At 40.5% G+C, this 13,949-nt stretch overlaps 1 protein-coding gene across 1 annotated transcript in view; it reads left to right on the top strand.

Annotated features, from left to right (window-relative positions):
* Positions 1–13,949, top strand: part of Mcm6 (minichromosome maintenance 6) — a 49,094-nt gene that overhangs the window by 22,930 nt on the left and 12,215 nt on the right. The window contains exons 10-14 of the mRNA XM_083128840.1: positions 1,654–1,791; positions 2,972–3,124; positions 3,295–3,460; positions 5,015–5,164; positions 6,416–6,555. Of these exons, the coding sequence (XP_082984966.1) occupies positions 1,654–1,791; positions 2,972–3,124; positions 3,295–3,460; positions 5,015–5,164; positions 6,416–6,555 (747 nt within the window). The remainder of the gene's footprint in view (positions 1–1,653; positions 1,792–2,971; positions 3,125–3,294; positions 3,461–5,014; positions 5,165–6,415; positions 6,556–13,949) is intronic.

Genomic DNA, 13,949 nt, shown 5'->3' with positions numbered 1-13,949 from the left:
GTCCTGATTAGCCATACTGTGCATAAAGTGAACTTAAAACACCAGATCAATCAATCAATCAATGTCTTGAATATCCAACCACCACACACTCATCATGAACTAGCAGACATGAATTTTTTCATGCTATGGGAATGAGACACCCGGTAATAGATAATTCACGTTTTCCGCGAAGCTATTTTAAGTCATTTTCTATTCATTTCGGTAGCTGCTGCCACCATCCTCGTTGGAATTCGTTGTATCGTTGCTTGGCGCATTTCTGCTGTTTCTTCGTAAATCACCGCTAGGTGTGCTGTTGTCGCCTGTATGTCTGCGTATGTGTTGTCTTCTGTTCACCGGTGTTAATTGCTGTAGTAAAGGAAGCCAGGCGTGGTATGCCTGACCACTATCTATGTTGAGTTCATGGTTGTAGTGCATGATGACGTGTGTTTCTTTCATTTTTGTGTCTGTGAGAGTGTGTGCTTTGTATTTGACATGTACTTTTTCGATTTTATGGTTGTGGAATTTGATATGCTTTGCAAGTCTGCTGGTGGATTGGGCCAGTTTTTGCATTTGATAGGTGCTGCTGAATTCTCTCACTGATGGGCCTGCCAATGTAATGAGCCTTGCACTCGCATTCAGCATCATAGACACCTGGGATGTTGAGGGGGGAGAAGAAGGATCGTTTATGTTTGTTTAGTTGGTCAGCTATTTTGGAGGTTGGTTTGTGTGCTATTTGAATGTTGTAGGGGTGGAGGGCTTTGGTAAGGCAGTTGGATGTGGTAGGATGATAGGGGAAGGCAAATCACTTAATTTTGCTACTGGGATCTGGTTGCGTTGATGGAGGAGGCTGTGTTGACAGTGCAGGTTGAATTCCAACGAGGATGGTGGCAGTGGCTACCGAAATTAATAGAAAATTATTAAAAATAGCTTCGCGGAAAACGTGAGTATGTGATTTATGATACTTTTTTTTGTCAAAAAGCATCAATGGTAAAATTAAAAGTGAATTCCTAATCAACCAACTTCATCTATGAGTCCCCCACACGGCAAACCCACAACGTAAAGCTCTTCCACATTCCTACTACAAGGCTCTCCTTTCTACAGCAGTCTCTTTTCTACAGGCTTCCTTGCTCATATAATAATCTGCCTCCAAATGTTGATATATTCTTGCTAGAGCACAGTTTCCGACAATTAATAACAATGTGTGGGTAATTTTTAATTTTTTCTTTGCCATCTGTTTCCCTGCTGTTACTGTTTCAGTATGAAATGGTCATTCAGTACTGTACCTGAAACTTTAGGTAAAATAAATATTAATTATTATAATCAGTCACACGATCTTTCAATATCGCCATCACATTGTGAATTCGAACCTGGGCATGTGTGGTGTTCATGAGTGTATTTTTATAAATTTTATGTACAGGGCAAAAGTTTTCTGGCCTACTGAGGTGACAACAGTACTGTGTCTGCAAAGAGCAGCCACGTTGGGAAACTGGCCGTTGCAAAAGCTGCCACGTGTGTTGAATAGTCCATTGGTCTCTGCATGTTAAGGCTTTAGCATCTTATTGGTGCTTTGTGGCTCAAAATAGAACATATGTGCAACGTGGAAGATTGTAGTGCTTTAAATTTGCTGTGTAATCGGAGCAAATCTATAATATTATTTTTTTTACCTCCCTGCAGGTCGTAGATTATGCCATTGCAAGAAAGATTGTCGATCTGCATAGCAACATTGAAGAAGCAGTTGAAAGGGTGTATTCACTAGAAGATGTCTTACGATACATCACTTTCGCAAGGCAGTTTAAACCTGTCCTCAGTGAGGTATGTATTGATAAATATCTAAGGTTCAGTATGTATAATATCTCATTGAATATATCCATATCAAGAGAAAAGTTATTGAGTGATTAACTTATTTGCCATTTTATGCCTGGTCAACAATCCCGGGTTGTTATTACTGTAAAAGATTTGCATTGGAACTATATCATATCAACCTACTGTAGTTTTGCTTGCAAGGGGATAATTAATTACAAAAATCCACTTCTGCCTACAATGTTTTTAAAAAATTATGCATTTTACATAGCTTTCTAAACATTGAAACGTTCCAAAAGTGTCACATGGCCAATATTGGCAATTACATTGCAATTGATTCTTTCCTATACCAATACAGCTGGTATCGATCGATACTGATACATTGGTAATGCCTCATGTCCACAATTAATACTCTATAGCATTAGTGGATTTGTCAAGGTCACTACATATTACGAGGGCAAATCAAAAAGTCTTTGCACCTAATTTTTTTGTAGCTTGTTAAAAGTGTTATTACAAAAGCGAGATATACGAGCGATGTAGTAGGCTTTTCTTGGAACGGCCCTATTGTAACTTCAGATTTCTTCCATGGCACGGTGCTGTTATCAGTTGGCAAAGATGGCCGGAGTGCTCAGGAAGTCCACGCCATGTGAGCATCGAAGTGTTATTTGTTTTTTATAGTGCAAAGGACAAACAGTCACAGATATCCACAGGGAAATGGGGACAAGTGTTTAAAATGGATGGGAAAATGTGGAGGACAATCAGCGATCGAGCCGACCTCGTTCCTTGCTGAAACCGGACAACATTACCTGTGCTGATGAAATGGTGAAAGCTGATCGACTTATTCATCTGAAGTGCAGAACGTTGTTCGTCATTGGTTCCGTGATCAGCTGTCCACCTTCTATGCAACAGGCAATGTGAAACTTGTGGTACGGTGGGACAAGTGCCTCAACAGGTGTGGTGATTATGTGGAAAAATAGCAAAAAGTACGTAGAAATTTGTGTATATCTTGTTTTTCTTTTATGGTTTGTAATCTGGCATAAATAGTTAGGCGCAAAGACTTTTCGATTTGCCCTCGTACTTCACAAATTTTACCAATCCTTAATAAATGTACTTGTGTTTTAAATCTTTATGTTAAATCAATAATGAATATGGTAACGCTATTACTAATTTTCTTGTACATTTTGTCTTCAAGGAAGCAGCTCAGTTGCTCATGGGAAAATACACTGATCTTCGCCAGAGAGATTCAAGTGGAAATACCAAAGCAACATGGAGGATCACCGTACGTCAGTTGGAGAGCATGATCCGTTTATCCGAAGCAACTGCGAAGTTGGAATGCTCTGACGAGGTATGTCTGGCATTCAAATATAACTATGGCTTGCATTGTATCTAAAGATATCTGTTTGGCAGTTACGTAGAGATAGGTAATTTACTCTGATAAGTAAAGAAGTGACCACCCTGTATGCATGTCTCTATTAGTATTTTGCCAGTACTTGTCATTATTATTATGTGCCCTAGGTGCTACCTCAACATGTGAGAGAAGCTTACAGGCTACTGAACAAGTCGATCATCCGAGTGGAACAGCCAGACATCCATTTGGAAGATGAGGAAGAAATGATGGATGTGGAGGAGGATATTGTTCCTGACAGACCTGTTAATGGTCTCGTCAATGGTGATTCGCATGGTATGTACTGTTATAATTGTGGGATTCAATTTATATTCACAGTGGAAATTTGATTTTATGTTTTAGATGGGATAAAGTTGAAGATACTTAAAATATGGGAAAATGCTAAAATGGAGAAAATTTGAGATTTTGCTATTTTGGGACCTTGAAGATTGGGTGTTCAATTGGGGGAAAATGTAAAATTGTGGTTCTACTGTTCGAGATTGTTTAACCATTGTGTTTGATTTGCTTCAGTGTTTCTTTTGAAACAAAAGTTAAGTTAATTGAGCTTGTGCTGGAAATATTCGACAATGCCAGTTGTTTTACTCAGAAGGTGAAAAAGAAAACTAAAAAAATCATTGCATTAGAGAAAAAAGATAGCCATAGACTACCAGCATGTGACTTGTTCTTCACAAAACTGTTTTCCATGTAATGGGAAGTCTTTAGGTGTTGTCAACAATTTCTGGAAGTATGCACAAGTATGAGACTGATTTTTTTTTTTAGAATTTCTTAACATGTTTACATAAACCTATGTACTCCAAGCCTCTTGCCAACCTGCATGGTAGAGTGGTTATCACAGCATGCTACCGTGCCAGGGACACCGTGTTCTAAGCTTGGGTGTTTCTGAATCTCGCTTCATCATTTTCATCATGTCGTCACTATCCTCATAGTCGCAATTTGCCAAAAGTGACAGAAAAGTGAGGCTAAATAACAAAAATCAAATCCAGGCCTCTTTATGAGACTAGAAAACATGCTTCGTCAGAACCCTTAGTCGAAGATCACATGCAATGGCCCTGAATTGCTCATCGGAATGGAGGGAATCAGATGTATACTGCGATGTATTGGTTACCATTAGGGCTGAGCTGATGCCAATGTATCGGCCGATACCAGTGGTATCGATATCAGGAAGTATCGGTTTGAATTCATCTACCAATACCAGCCGATACTTTTGTGGCAAATTGTTCTTTCACAGGGTCTGCAAAAATGTCCTCTACGTCTAATTATCTAGGAAATTGAGCAAAATTCAAACTTTTTATTTTTGCACGAAAAACTGTATTTTGTGATTACATACTACCTATTTTCATATTCTGATGTAATTCTTGAATATTCTAAACCAAATTTCTTGGTAAATTAATGCATATAATTGGAAAATAATATTTACACACCAATATTGATCGATGTTTTGAACAAATTTTAACTATTGCAGTCTTCAAGTATCTGTGGGAATTCATATGAGTATCGGCATCGGTTCAAAGTGCTATCGACTCAGCTCTAGTTACAATATGTAGCTGTACTATTAGGCAGCTTTCAGACCGAAGCAACAAGTGACATCCAACATAGGTGTTCCACACCAAAGTGATAAGTGACACTGTGTACGCATGACAAACAAATTTAGCCAATGCAATGCACACTATTGAAAAAAAGAAAGGCTTGGTCCAATGGACACACAAGCAATACATGCAGTCCATGTTGTTTCCAAGTGAGGTCTCCCTTGTTGCTTCACTCTGAAAAGCTGATTTTTTTTTTTTTAATAGTGAAGTTACTATAATTTTAAAATCCCATTTTGTTATTCAGGTGAAGAAAGGGAGGACAGTGAAGCTGACAAAGATTCCACTCAGAGAGTGCCAAAGAAAAAGATGACTTTGTCATTTGATGAATACAAAGCACTTGCAAACATGCTTATCGTATATATGAAAGACGACGAACAAAAGGTAGAGGAGGAAGGTATGTATTAATTTTTTACTTTTACATATTTTTAAATGGAGCTTCCATGCATAGTAATGTACCATTTATTAATTCCTGATAAAACTGATATTGATATATTTCATCAATTTAAACTTTTGAGTGAATAGTTAGAGAAAACGTGGAACTTTATTTTAATCCAGGTCTTAGCTAATTTGTACGTTTTGGCCTGCATAATTACATTTTGATGTTTCTGGATTTCAATTGTATCCTCCATTGTACGGGAGAAATATACAAATATACAAATTCCCGTATGAAAAAATCACAAGGTATAAGGTCTGGTTTGAGACTTTGTGGTCACCCTATATTTGTTTAAAATATTGTAACCTCAACTGTAGTAATTCTTAGTCATTAATAAAGTACTTGCATACGTAAAGTTTCATGCTTCCGTATTGTGGATTGGATGTTCACATACCTGCAACGTGGAAACCCGATACTTTATATTTGCAATATTTAGAGGCACATATTTTTGGTAAATAAAAAGCAAAATTTTGGTACAAGAACAGAGTCAATTAAATAAAATTTTGGTGCTGTAGCGGTAAAAAATTGGATCAGAAGTGGAATATAAAATGACATTTCAATTTTAAAATTGTAACACCATTAAGCCTTGTTTCCATGATTATGAAAAACTAAGTATGCTGACCAAGGTAGTAATTTATTTTATTAAGAACATAAACTAAACGTAACGTTTCAACCTTCTAGCAAGGTCTTCATCAGACTCTGTATCAAGTACAAAAGTTGTTTTTGTTTTTAATAAAATAAATTACTGCCTTGGTCAGCATACTTATTTTTTTTAAAATTGTGAATATAATCCTAAATTTGATTTAAAAACTGCTCTTATTGCACAAAATAAACATATTGCTTCTAATTGCACATTTTATGTATAAGGGGGTCCATTTTTGCTTCTCAAATATTTACAGCAGAATTAATCAATTTTCTGTGAATTGCATAACTTGCAGGATAATCAAACTTCAGAAAGTGTAACGTTTGTAAATAAACTCTAAATTTCGTGTTTGAGTCTATTTCACATTTTGCAGTTCATTTCGCATCATTTCGTACAAAACAGGGTAGGAGAATGCACCTCACACAGTTCAGAAACATGAAAAATTAACATTACAACTTGTTATTTCAAATTTTGTGTTTTCGTCAAGAATGAAATATACTTGCCTGTAGCAATATTAAAGCTGCATTTACCGCATCCATGAAGAAAGTACTTCTTTATTTGTTTCTCAGGAAGCACCCAGGAGGGAATTAGAAGGAGTGAATTGGTGGATTGGTACCTTCGAGAAATCCAGGATGAAATTGAGACCGAGCAGGAGGCAATTGACAGGAAAACGATGGTGGAGAAAGTAATCGATAGATTGATATATGTGGTAAGTACTGTTTATGTATTCTTATATTCTCGAATTCCAGACATCTTGCAGTTCAGCATGTCTTCTGATGGCTTGTGTCCTTGTCTGCCAGAGCTGAAGTTCACTTCTGTTGGATTCCTAGTCACGTGGGCATCAAGGAGAACGAAGCAGCCGGTGCTGATGCAGACGGTGATCCTTGCCAGCTAGGGACCTCCAGAATGTTTTTTTGTTGTGTGGGGCGTTACCCTCACACCCCCTATACGCCTTCATGGCGTGGTGCTAAGCACAGGGGAACACTTTACCTTTACCTTTTTACTTTACCGATCTTTACCGATCTTGACTAGGGATGGCCAAACGGACCCAGATCCGGGTCCGAGAGTTTCGTATCTCAATCCCATTATAATATTACCGCACCTTAAAAGGTATTATGATCTTCGATTACAAAGAAATTTTTCATTAGTTAGTCCTTCAAGATTTATTTTGCAAGTCTTGTGTATAAACGGGCCCAAAGGAAGAAATACGTGTTTTTTTGTTTCGACTAAAAAACTGTTTTGGGGGACAACCCCCCTCAAATGCCAATATGAGGACAAATTTAAGTGGGCATTTGACCTATGTGTCCCCCTCCGATTTTCATGAAACTTCGCAGGTGTATAGAGGGGCCCAAAGGAAGAAATACGTGTTTTTTTGTTTCGGCTAAAAGACTGTTTTAGGGGGCAAAACCTGCCTCAAATGTCAAGATGAGGACAAATTGACGTGGGGATCATCTGACCCCTGTGTCCCCCCTCTGATTTCCATGAAATTTGACAGGTGTATAGAGTCTCCCTATGCCCCCTGTTTCTTCCTATGCCATATTTACGTGGTTTTGGGGTCAGATCCCCACTTCAATTTCTCCTTATCTTGACATTTGAGGGGGCTCTATACACCTGCCAAGTTTCATGGAAATCGGAGGGGGAGACTTAGACCTCCCTTGTAAGTGTATTAATGCCAGATCCGAAGAATTTTAGGATCCGGATCTGGCCATCCCTAATCATGACACGTGTCGGGCATAGTAGGATGATATATGTGAGATATGGGGAACAGGCTTTGAGCTACCAAGGCCACCACTGGTGCTTGGCATTCCTCGTCCCATCCCTTCCACTGAGAAGAAGTCATCTTAACGCAGCTCCGAATTGGACACAGCCATCTCACACATCGTCTTTTGCTGCAAAGACTGGACCCTCTGCCGTTTTTTTAAGTGTTCGGCAAATTCTTCTCGAATGTGCATAGTTTGATTACTGCAGACACAGTTTTAAGCTTTCTCAAGGGGCTTTTTACACCCTTTTTTAATTTTGAAGTAAGGCTTTTAGATAAGGCGATTCTCGCATACACTGAAGGGTGCAAAATGTGCCAACACACCGAAGAATTTTAAATCAATCAATTATATTTTATAATGCACATAGATGGAAGGCAATTGAGATTGGTTAAAAAGCATGAGAATGGTTACTAGGGCTGAGTGTACACCAGTGTATCAGTATTGGAAGGTATCACTTGGAATTTATTTAGCAATGCCAGCCAATACTGTTATAGTATTTTGGTCTTTCATGGGGTCTACAAGAATGGCACATAGCAGTTTTATGGAGTCTAATTATCCTGGAAATTATGCAAAATTGGAAGTCTATTTTTATTTTGCAGCCATTTCATGTGAAAAACTGGATTTTGTGATTACATAACATGTAATTAAATGTTCTGATGTAATTCTTGTATGTATTTGATCAAAACACTTTGTAAATTGCATATAATTGAAGTGGAATGCTTACAAACTAATATTAATCTGTATTTCAAACAACTTTCAATTATTACAATTTCCAAGCATCCATATTCGTGTCTGTTAGAGTATCGACATTGATTTGAAGTAATTTTGACTCGGCTCCAATGGGTACCAATTACTTAACCATTAGCAGTTGGTACTGTCTTGCTCAGTAAACCAAACCATTAGCAGTTGGTACTGTCTTGCTCAGTAAACCATCTACAAGCAATAGGTTTTCAAGTCATTCGTTTCAAATGTATAGTGTTGTAATAACAAAAAATATAACTGGTTAGCATACAGAATTAACCTTCGAATAGTGACACAAACCCACTACCACCAGACCCATGGTCACCTACGACCCTAACCTACCCCAACACAACCAAAGTGTACTAAATTTGTCCAACCACAATCTCACCCCTACCGAAATTGATATTCTATCCAAAGGCCTCACCTTCTCCCCCACAACTCCCCACAACCAATTCAGTCTCCTCTTCGATATCCACACCTTTGCCAGACACCTCAGATGGCAACACTTCTGGGCAAAAAACCCTTTCCCCCAGACCACAACCAATGAAACCCACTCAAGCCTCCTCCAATTTTGCCCACCATCCTCCCAAGACCCACCCCCCTGCCCACCAATCACCCCCTGGAAAGATACATCACTGCCATAATCTCTACTATCACTGACAGCTCATTTCTTGACAACCTCCACAACAAACCCAACTTGAATCCCTCTCAAGATAAAGCCCTGCAAGATCTCCGCCAGAACCACCACATCAAAATCCTCCCAGATGACAAGGGATCCACCACAGTGGTCTTGAACTCTCAAGATTACCTGGCAGAAGCCACTCGCCAGCTGGCCGACTCCTCCACATACAAAACCACCACGGTCGACCTTTCAGCCACACACCTCAACAGAATCCAGGACTTTATCCACACCCAAGGTCCACCGGAGGGCCTGACAGCCTCCACCATATCCATGCTCATCCCAGACAACCCCCGCACCCCCACTTTTTACCTGCTGCCCAAGATCCATAAACCTGGCAACCCTGGCAGACCCATCGTGTCCAGTTACAATTCACCTTCTGAAAGAATCTCAGCCTTTGTCGACTCCCACCTCCAGCCTCTTGTTAAAGCTCTGCCCTCCTACCTCCGGGACACCAGCCACTTCCTTCAGAAAATTAACACTCTCCCACCATTACCTGCCAACACTATCCTTGCCACCATCGATGTTACTTCTCTCTATACCAACATACCTCACTCCCATGGCCTCTGCTCCATAGAATCCTTCCTCAACAACAGACCAAAACCCCACAACCCCAGCACTAATTTCCTGACCCATCTAGCTCACCTTGTCCTTACGTGCAACAACTTCACCTTCGAGGACAAGCACTATCTCCAAATCCGGGGCACAGCCACGGGTACCAGAATGGCCCCATCCTATGCCAACCTGTTCATGGGCAAAGTTGAAAAAGAGTTCCTGCAGACCCAATCTCTCAAACCTCTCCTCTGGCTACGTTTCATCGATGACATCTTCATGCTTTGGACGCATGGAGAACCTTCCTAGACAAACTTAACCACTTCAGCTCCATCAATTTCACCTGGACTCACTCCACCAACCAAATCACCTTCCTGGATGTGGATGTGCACATGAAGGAAGGACATTTGGAAACCTCCATCCACATCAAACCTACCAACCATATGCAATACCTACACTTCTCCAGCTCCCATCCGTTCCACACCAAGAGAGCCATCCCATTCTCCCTGGCCCTCAGAGCTCAACACCTCACCCACCTCCCGACAGAACTATAACCTCCGCTTACACCAAGCCTTGACCAACCGTGGATATCCTTCCACCCTGGTCACTAAACAAATATCCCGAGCTGCTTCATACACTCACACCAAGAAACCTGCCACCAATCCCCCTGCGCTTGTCACCCAATATCACCCCCACCTCAACAAAATCAGACACACACTACGTTCCCTCCTTCCCATCCTGCACAGTGATCCTGACACCAGAAATATCTTCCCCGACAAGCCCAGAGTCGTCTTCAAACGCCCTCCCAATCTCCAAAACATCCTGGTTCACCACAACCCACCTACTCACAATCAACTCGTACCTGCCCACAAATGCAACCGCCCAAGGTGCAAAACCTGCCCCATATTTGTTACTTCCCGCACCCTCCAGATCCACACTGCCACCGGCAAATTCGCCCTCTACCCCAAAGGAACCTGCAACAGCTCTAACCTAATTTATATCCTCACGTGCAACATCTGTGGGAGCTTCTACCTGGGGGAAACATCCACAGCCCTGAACCTCCGCATCAACAACCACCGCTCCTCTACCCAAAACCTGGACTTTGCTGTTGCCATTCACACCAATCACCACAATATTCCTTTTTATGACTGCTTCCAGGTAGTGATCGTCCACTCCTTGCCCCAATCCACCAACACCTCAATACGTAGATGGGAGAGGGCCTACATATCGACCATGAATGCAACCACACCCCCAGGCCTGAACAAGGCCACCCAGTAATGCCCCTCCCCTCATCCCCTATCCTCACCCTCACCACCACCTTTCCCCAAGCAACCCCCCACCACCACTCAGTTTTCGACAAGCCAGGCAAAAGAACCATCTATATACAGGGTGGCGACAGACCTGGAAAACCTGGAAAACCGGGAAAAGTCAGGGAATTTGAGGTGTCAAAGAAAGTCAGGGAAATGTCAGGGAATTTCCTCTTCATTGACTTCTTTATTTTTATTTATTTTGACACCTCAAATTCGAACACTCTTTGGAGGAAAATTGTTATAACTCTGGCACTATGTGAGCAATCTACTTCGGATAAATTTTGTTTTGCAGCTAAACCATCAGCGCATGCAACCATGTACAATTCAGAACGCCGAACCTAGGAAAGGGGGTTTGGGGGCGCGACCCCCGAATTTCAATGGGAAAAAACAAAACTCTGGAGTTTGCCCCTTCTTCTCCCACTATTTTGGGGAGAAGCCGCGAACTTTAGTATTCTTTTCAAAGAATGGATATTTCTGAAGAGAATGAAACATGTTTCATGTTCTTGGGTGCCATACAAGTTGAATAATTAACCAATATGTGATTTTTTTTTAACGAGAAATAGGTAATTTGCATTTTTGGAGGAAAATTGTTATAACTCGGGCACTATAGGAGCAATCTATTTCTGATAAGTTTTGTTTTTCAGCTAGAACATCAAAGCATGCAACCGTGTATAATTCAGAACGCCGAACCGAGGAAGGGGGGTTTGGGGGGCGCGACCCCCGAATTTCAATGGGAAAAAACATGAACATCTGTAGTTTGCTCCCTCTTCTCCCACTATTTTGGTGAGAGGGCGCGAATTTTAGTATTATTTTCAAAGAATGGACATTTATCAAGAGAACGTAACATGTTTCATGTTCTTGGGTGCCATACAAGTTGAATAATAAGCCAGAATGTGATTTTTGTTTTTACGAAAAGTAGGTAATTTGCATTTTTAGAGGAAAATTGTTATAACTCGGGTACTATGGGAGCACTCTACTTCGGATAAGTTATCTTTTGTAGCTAAAACATCATAGCATGCAACCGTGTACAATTCAGAACGCCGAACCGAGGAAGGGGGGGGGGTTGGGGGCGCGACCACCGAATTTCAATGAAAAAACAACAACAAAAATCTGTAGTTTGCCCCCTCTTATCCCACTATTTTGGGGAGAAAGCGCAATTCTTAGTATTCTCTTCAAAGAATGGACGTTTCAAAAGAGATCGAAACATGTTTCATATTCCTGGGTGCCATACAAGTTGAAAAATGCGCCAAAATGTGAAACTCTGTTCGGAAATGTGGCATGGATATGTTGCAGAGAGGGGGGGGGGGGGGATGTTAGTCATCAATATGAATTTCCCAGGTTTGCTCCAGACGTGTGTCAGAGTTTCCACCCAAACATAAAAGTATGAAGGTCCAAAAAGCACATTCATTTCGTAATCAGCACCATGATACCATATGGTATCATCGGGGAGTAAAGGTAAAGCCTCTAAATATTACGTGGAAAATGCACTGAGTTATCATTTTTTCTTGTCCGTATGGGAGTAGTAAGGGGACTTGTCAACAGATGGAGGGGATAAGAGCGGGTGGCGACGTCCGATAGTTGTCTGACGTCGTAGTAAGGCATATTGTTGGGCAAACTGAAGGAACATGGAGACAAATAAGTTCCATTGACACATACGATTTTTTTTGTCGAATATCGTTATCCGACAAAGTATCTCACTACAACATGGGACAGAAATTGCATGGACTGCAACATCCAACAAAAATCACATGCATAAACAAGAAGAGCTTTATACTGCAAATATGCTGCTGGAATTTCATTACTCTTCTGGCTCACTTCACCTTATTTAATGTAGCAGTGCTTACGAAGGTTTTGTTTCATCATTCTGACGCATTACTGGTTTCGCACAAGTTAACATACCTTTACAATGACATTGCACTATTCTTAGATATCAAGAAGAATCCAACCAAATGGGATATACAGTATATTGAATACTATCACGAAAAAGTGAAACATAAACTGCATTGGTGAACGTTATAAAAATTGGCAAGTGCATGCTCCCAATCTCAAATTTACTGCAACACTAGTATTGCAATGAAATTAACGCCACTCTCTGTCCTGTCTGTTTAATCTCGTGAGAGATGGTCTTAAATCTCTCACTGAGTGAAGTTAATGTCCAATATTATGAAATAAAATACTAATAATAAATACGTCAATATTTTAATATCATATGTACTCGAATCATTCAATCATAAAAGCAAATCGCTTTCTCAAGAATTGACTTTTCTCTGCCAGCTCTACTAAATTTTCACTTCCCATCTACTGATTTATACGAGGGGTGGCCAGAAAGTAATTTCAATTAGTAGGGACATTGATTTTTCGCAATCGCGAAAACCGTGAAAATTGCTAATTGCTGCGAAGTTATGTTTAGGAATATGCAGTGATGTCTGGGCACATTTTTCGCCCATTTTAAATATCGAAATAATGCAAATTGTTGGTGTTTCTAGCGATTTTTTTTAAAAAAATGTCCTAAAACAACGAAATATTCCATGAAATCCAACATCTTGACTTTTCTAGGCCATGTTTGTGTACATAGAACATGCAAGTCTTCCAACATTTTACTCAAGAGTAAACTATAGAGTTATACGTACATCGTACATGATATAATTCTGACAGCCACATTAAATCATGTATTTCCCACGATTTTTTCAACTTCTATCAAAACCATTTGCATCACAGAGCAAAGTGGCAGGGTTCTAACAGGAGATCGAGTGGCTATCTACCGTCACACGGGAGCCGCACCTTCGTATTTGTCGCACGAGATATGTTTTGAATTACCAAGCTAAGTGCGCACATTCGACATTTGTCAAGCGAGTAATAATGGAGCTCAGTCGTTAGGGCGTCTGACTACTATGCGAGAGACCCAGTGTCGATCCCCTGTGGGGAGAACCGGGATATTTTTCACCTACTCAAACTGATCCGGCATCCACCCAGCATCATATGAACCTGGTACCTTGAGGAAACTTTGAGGTATAAAGGAGCCAGAAGCGTGGTGCTGATCACATCACCCCCTACCTTTAGC

This window comes from Lepisma saccharinum, chromosome 1 (assembly GCF_977018435.1).
Source record: "Lepisma saccharinum chromosome 1, izLepSacc3.1, whole genome shotgun sequence".
In the NCBI taxonomy this organism is placed as follows: domain Eukaryota; kingdom Metazoa; phylum Arthropoda; class Insecta; order Zygentoma; family Lepismatidae; genus Lepisma; species Lepisma saccharinum.
Note: the sequence above shows the minus strand (reverse complement) of the source record. Positions and strands in the feature narration are given on the sequence as shown.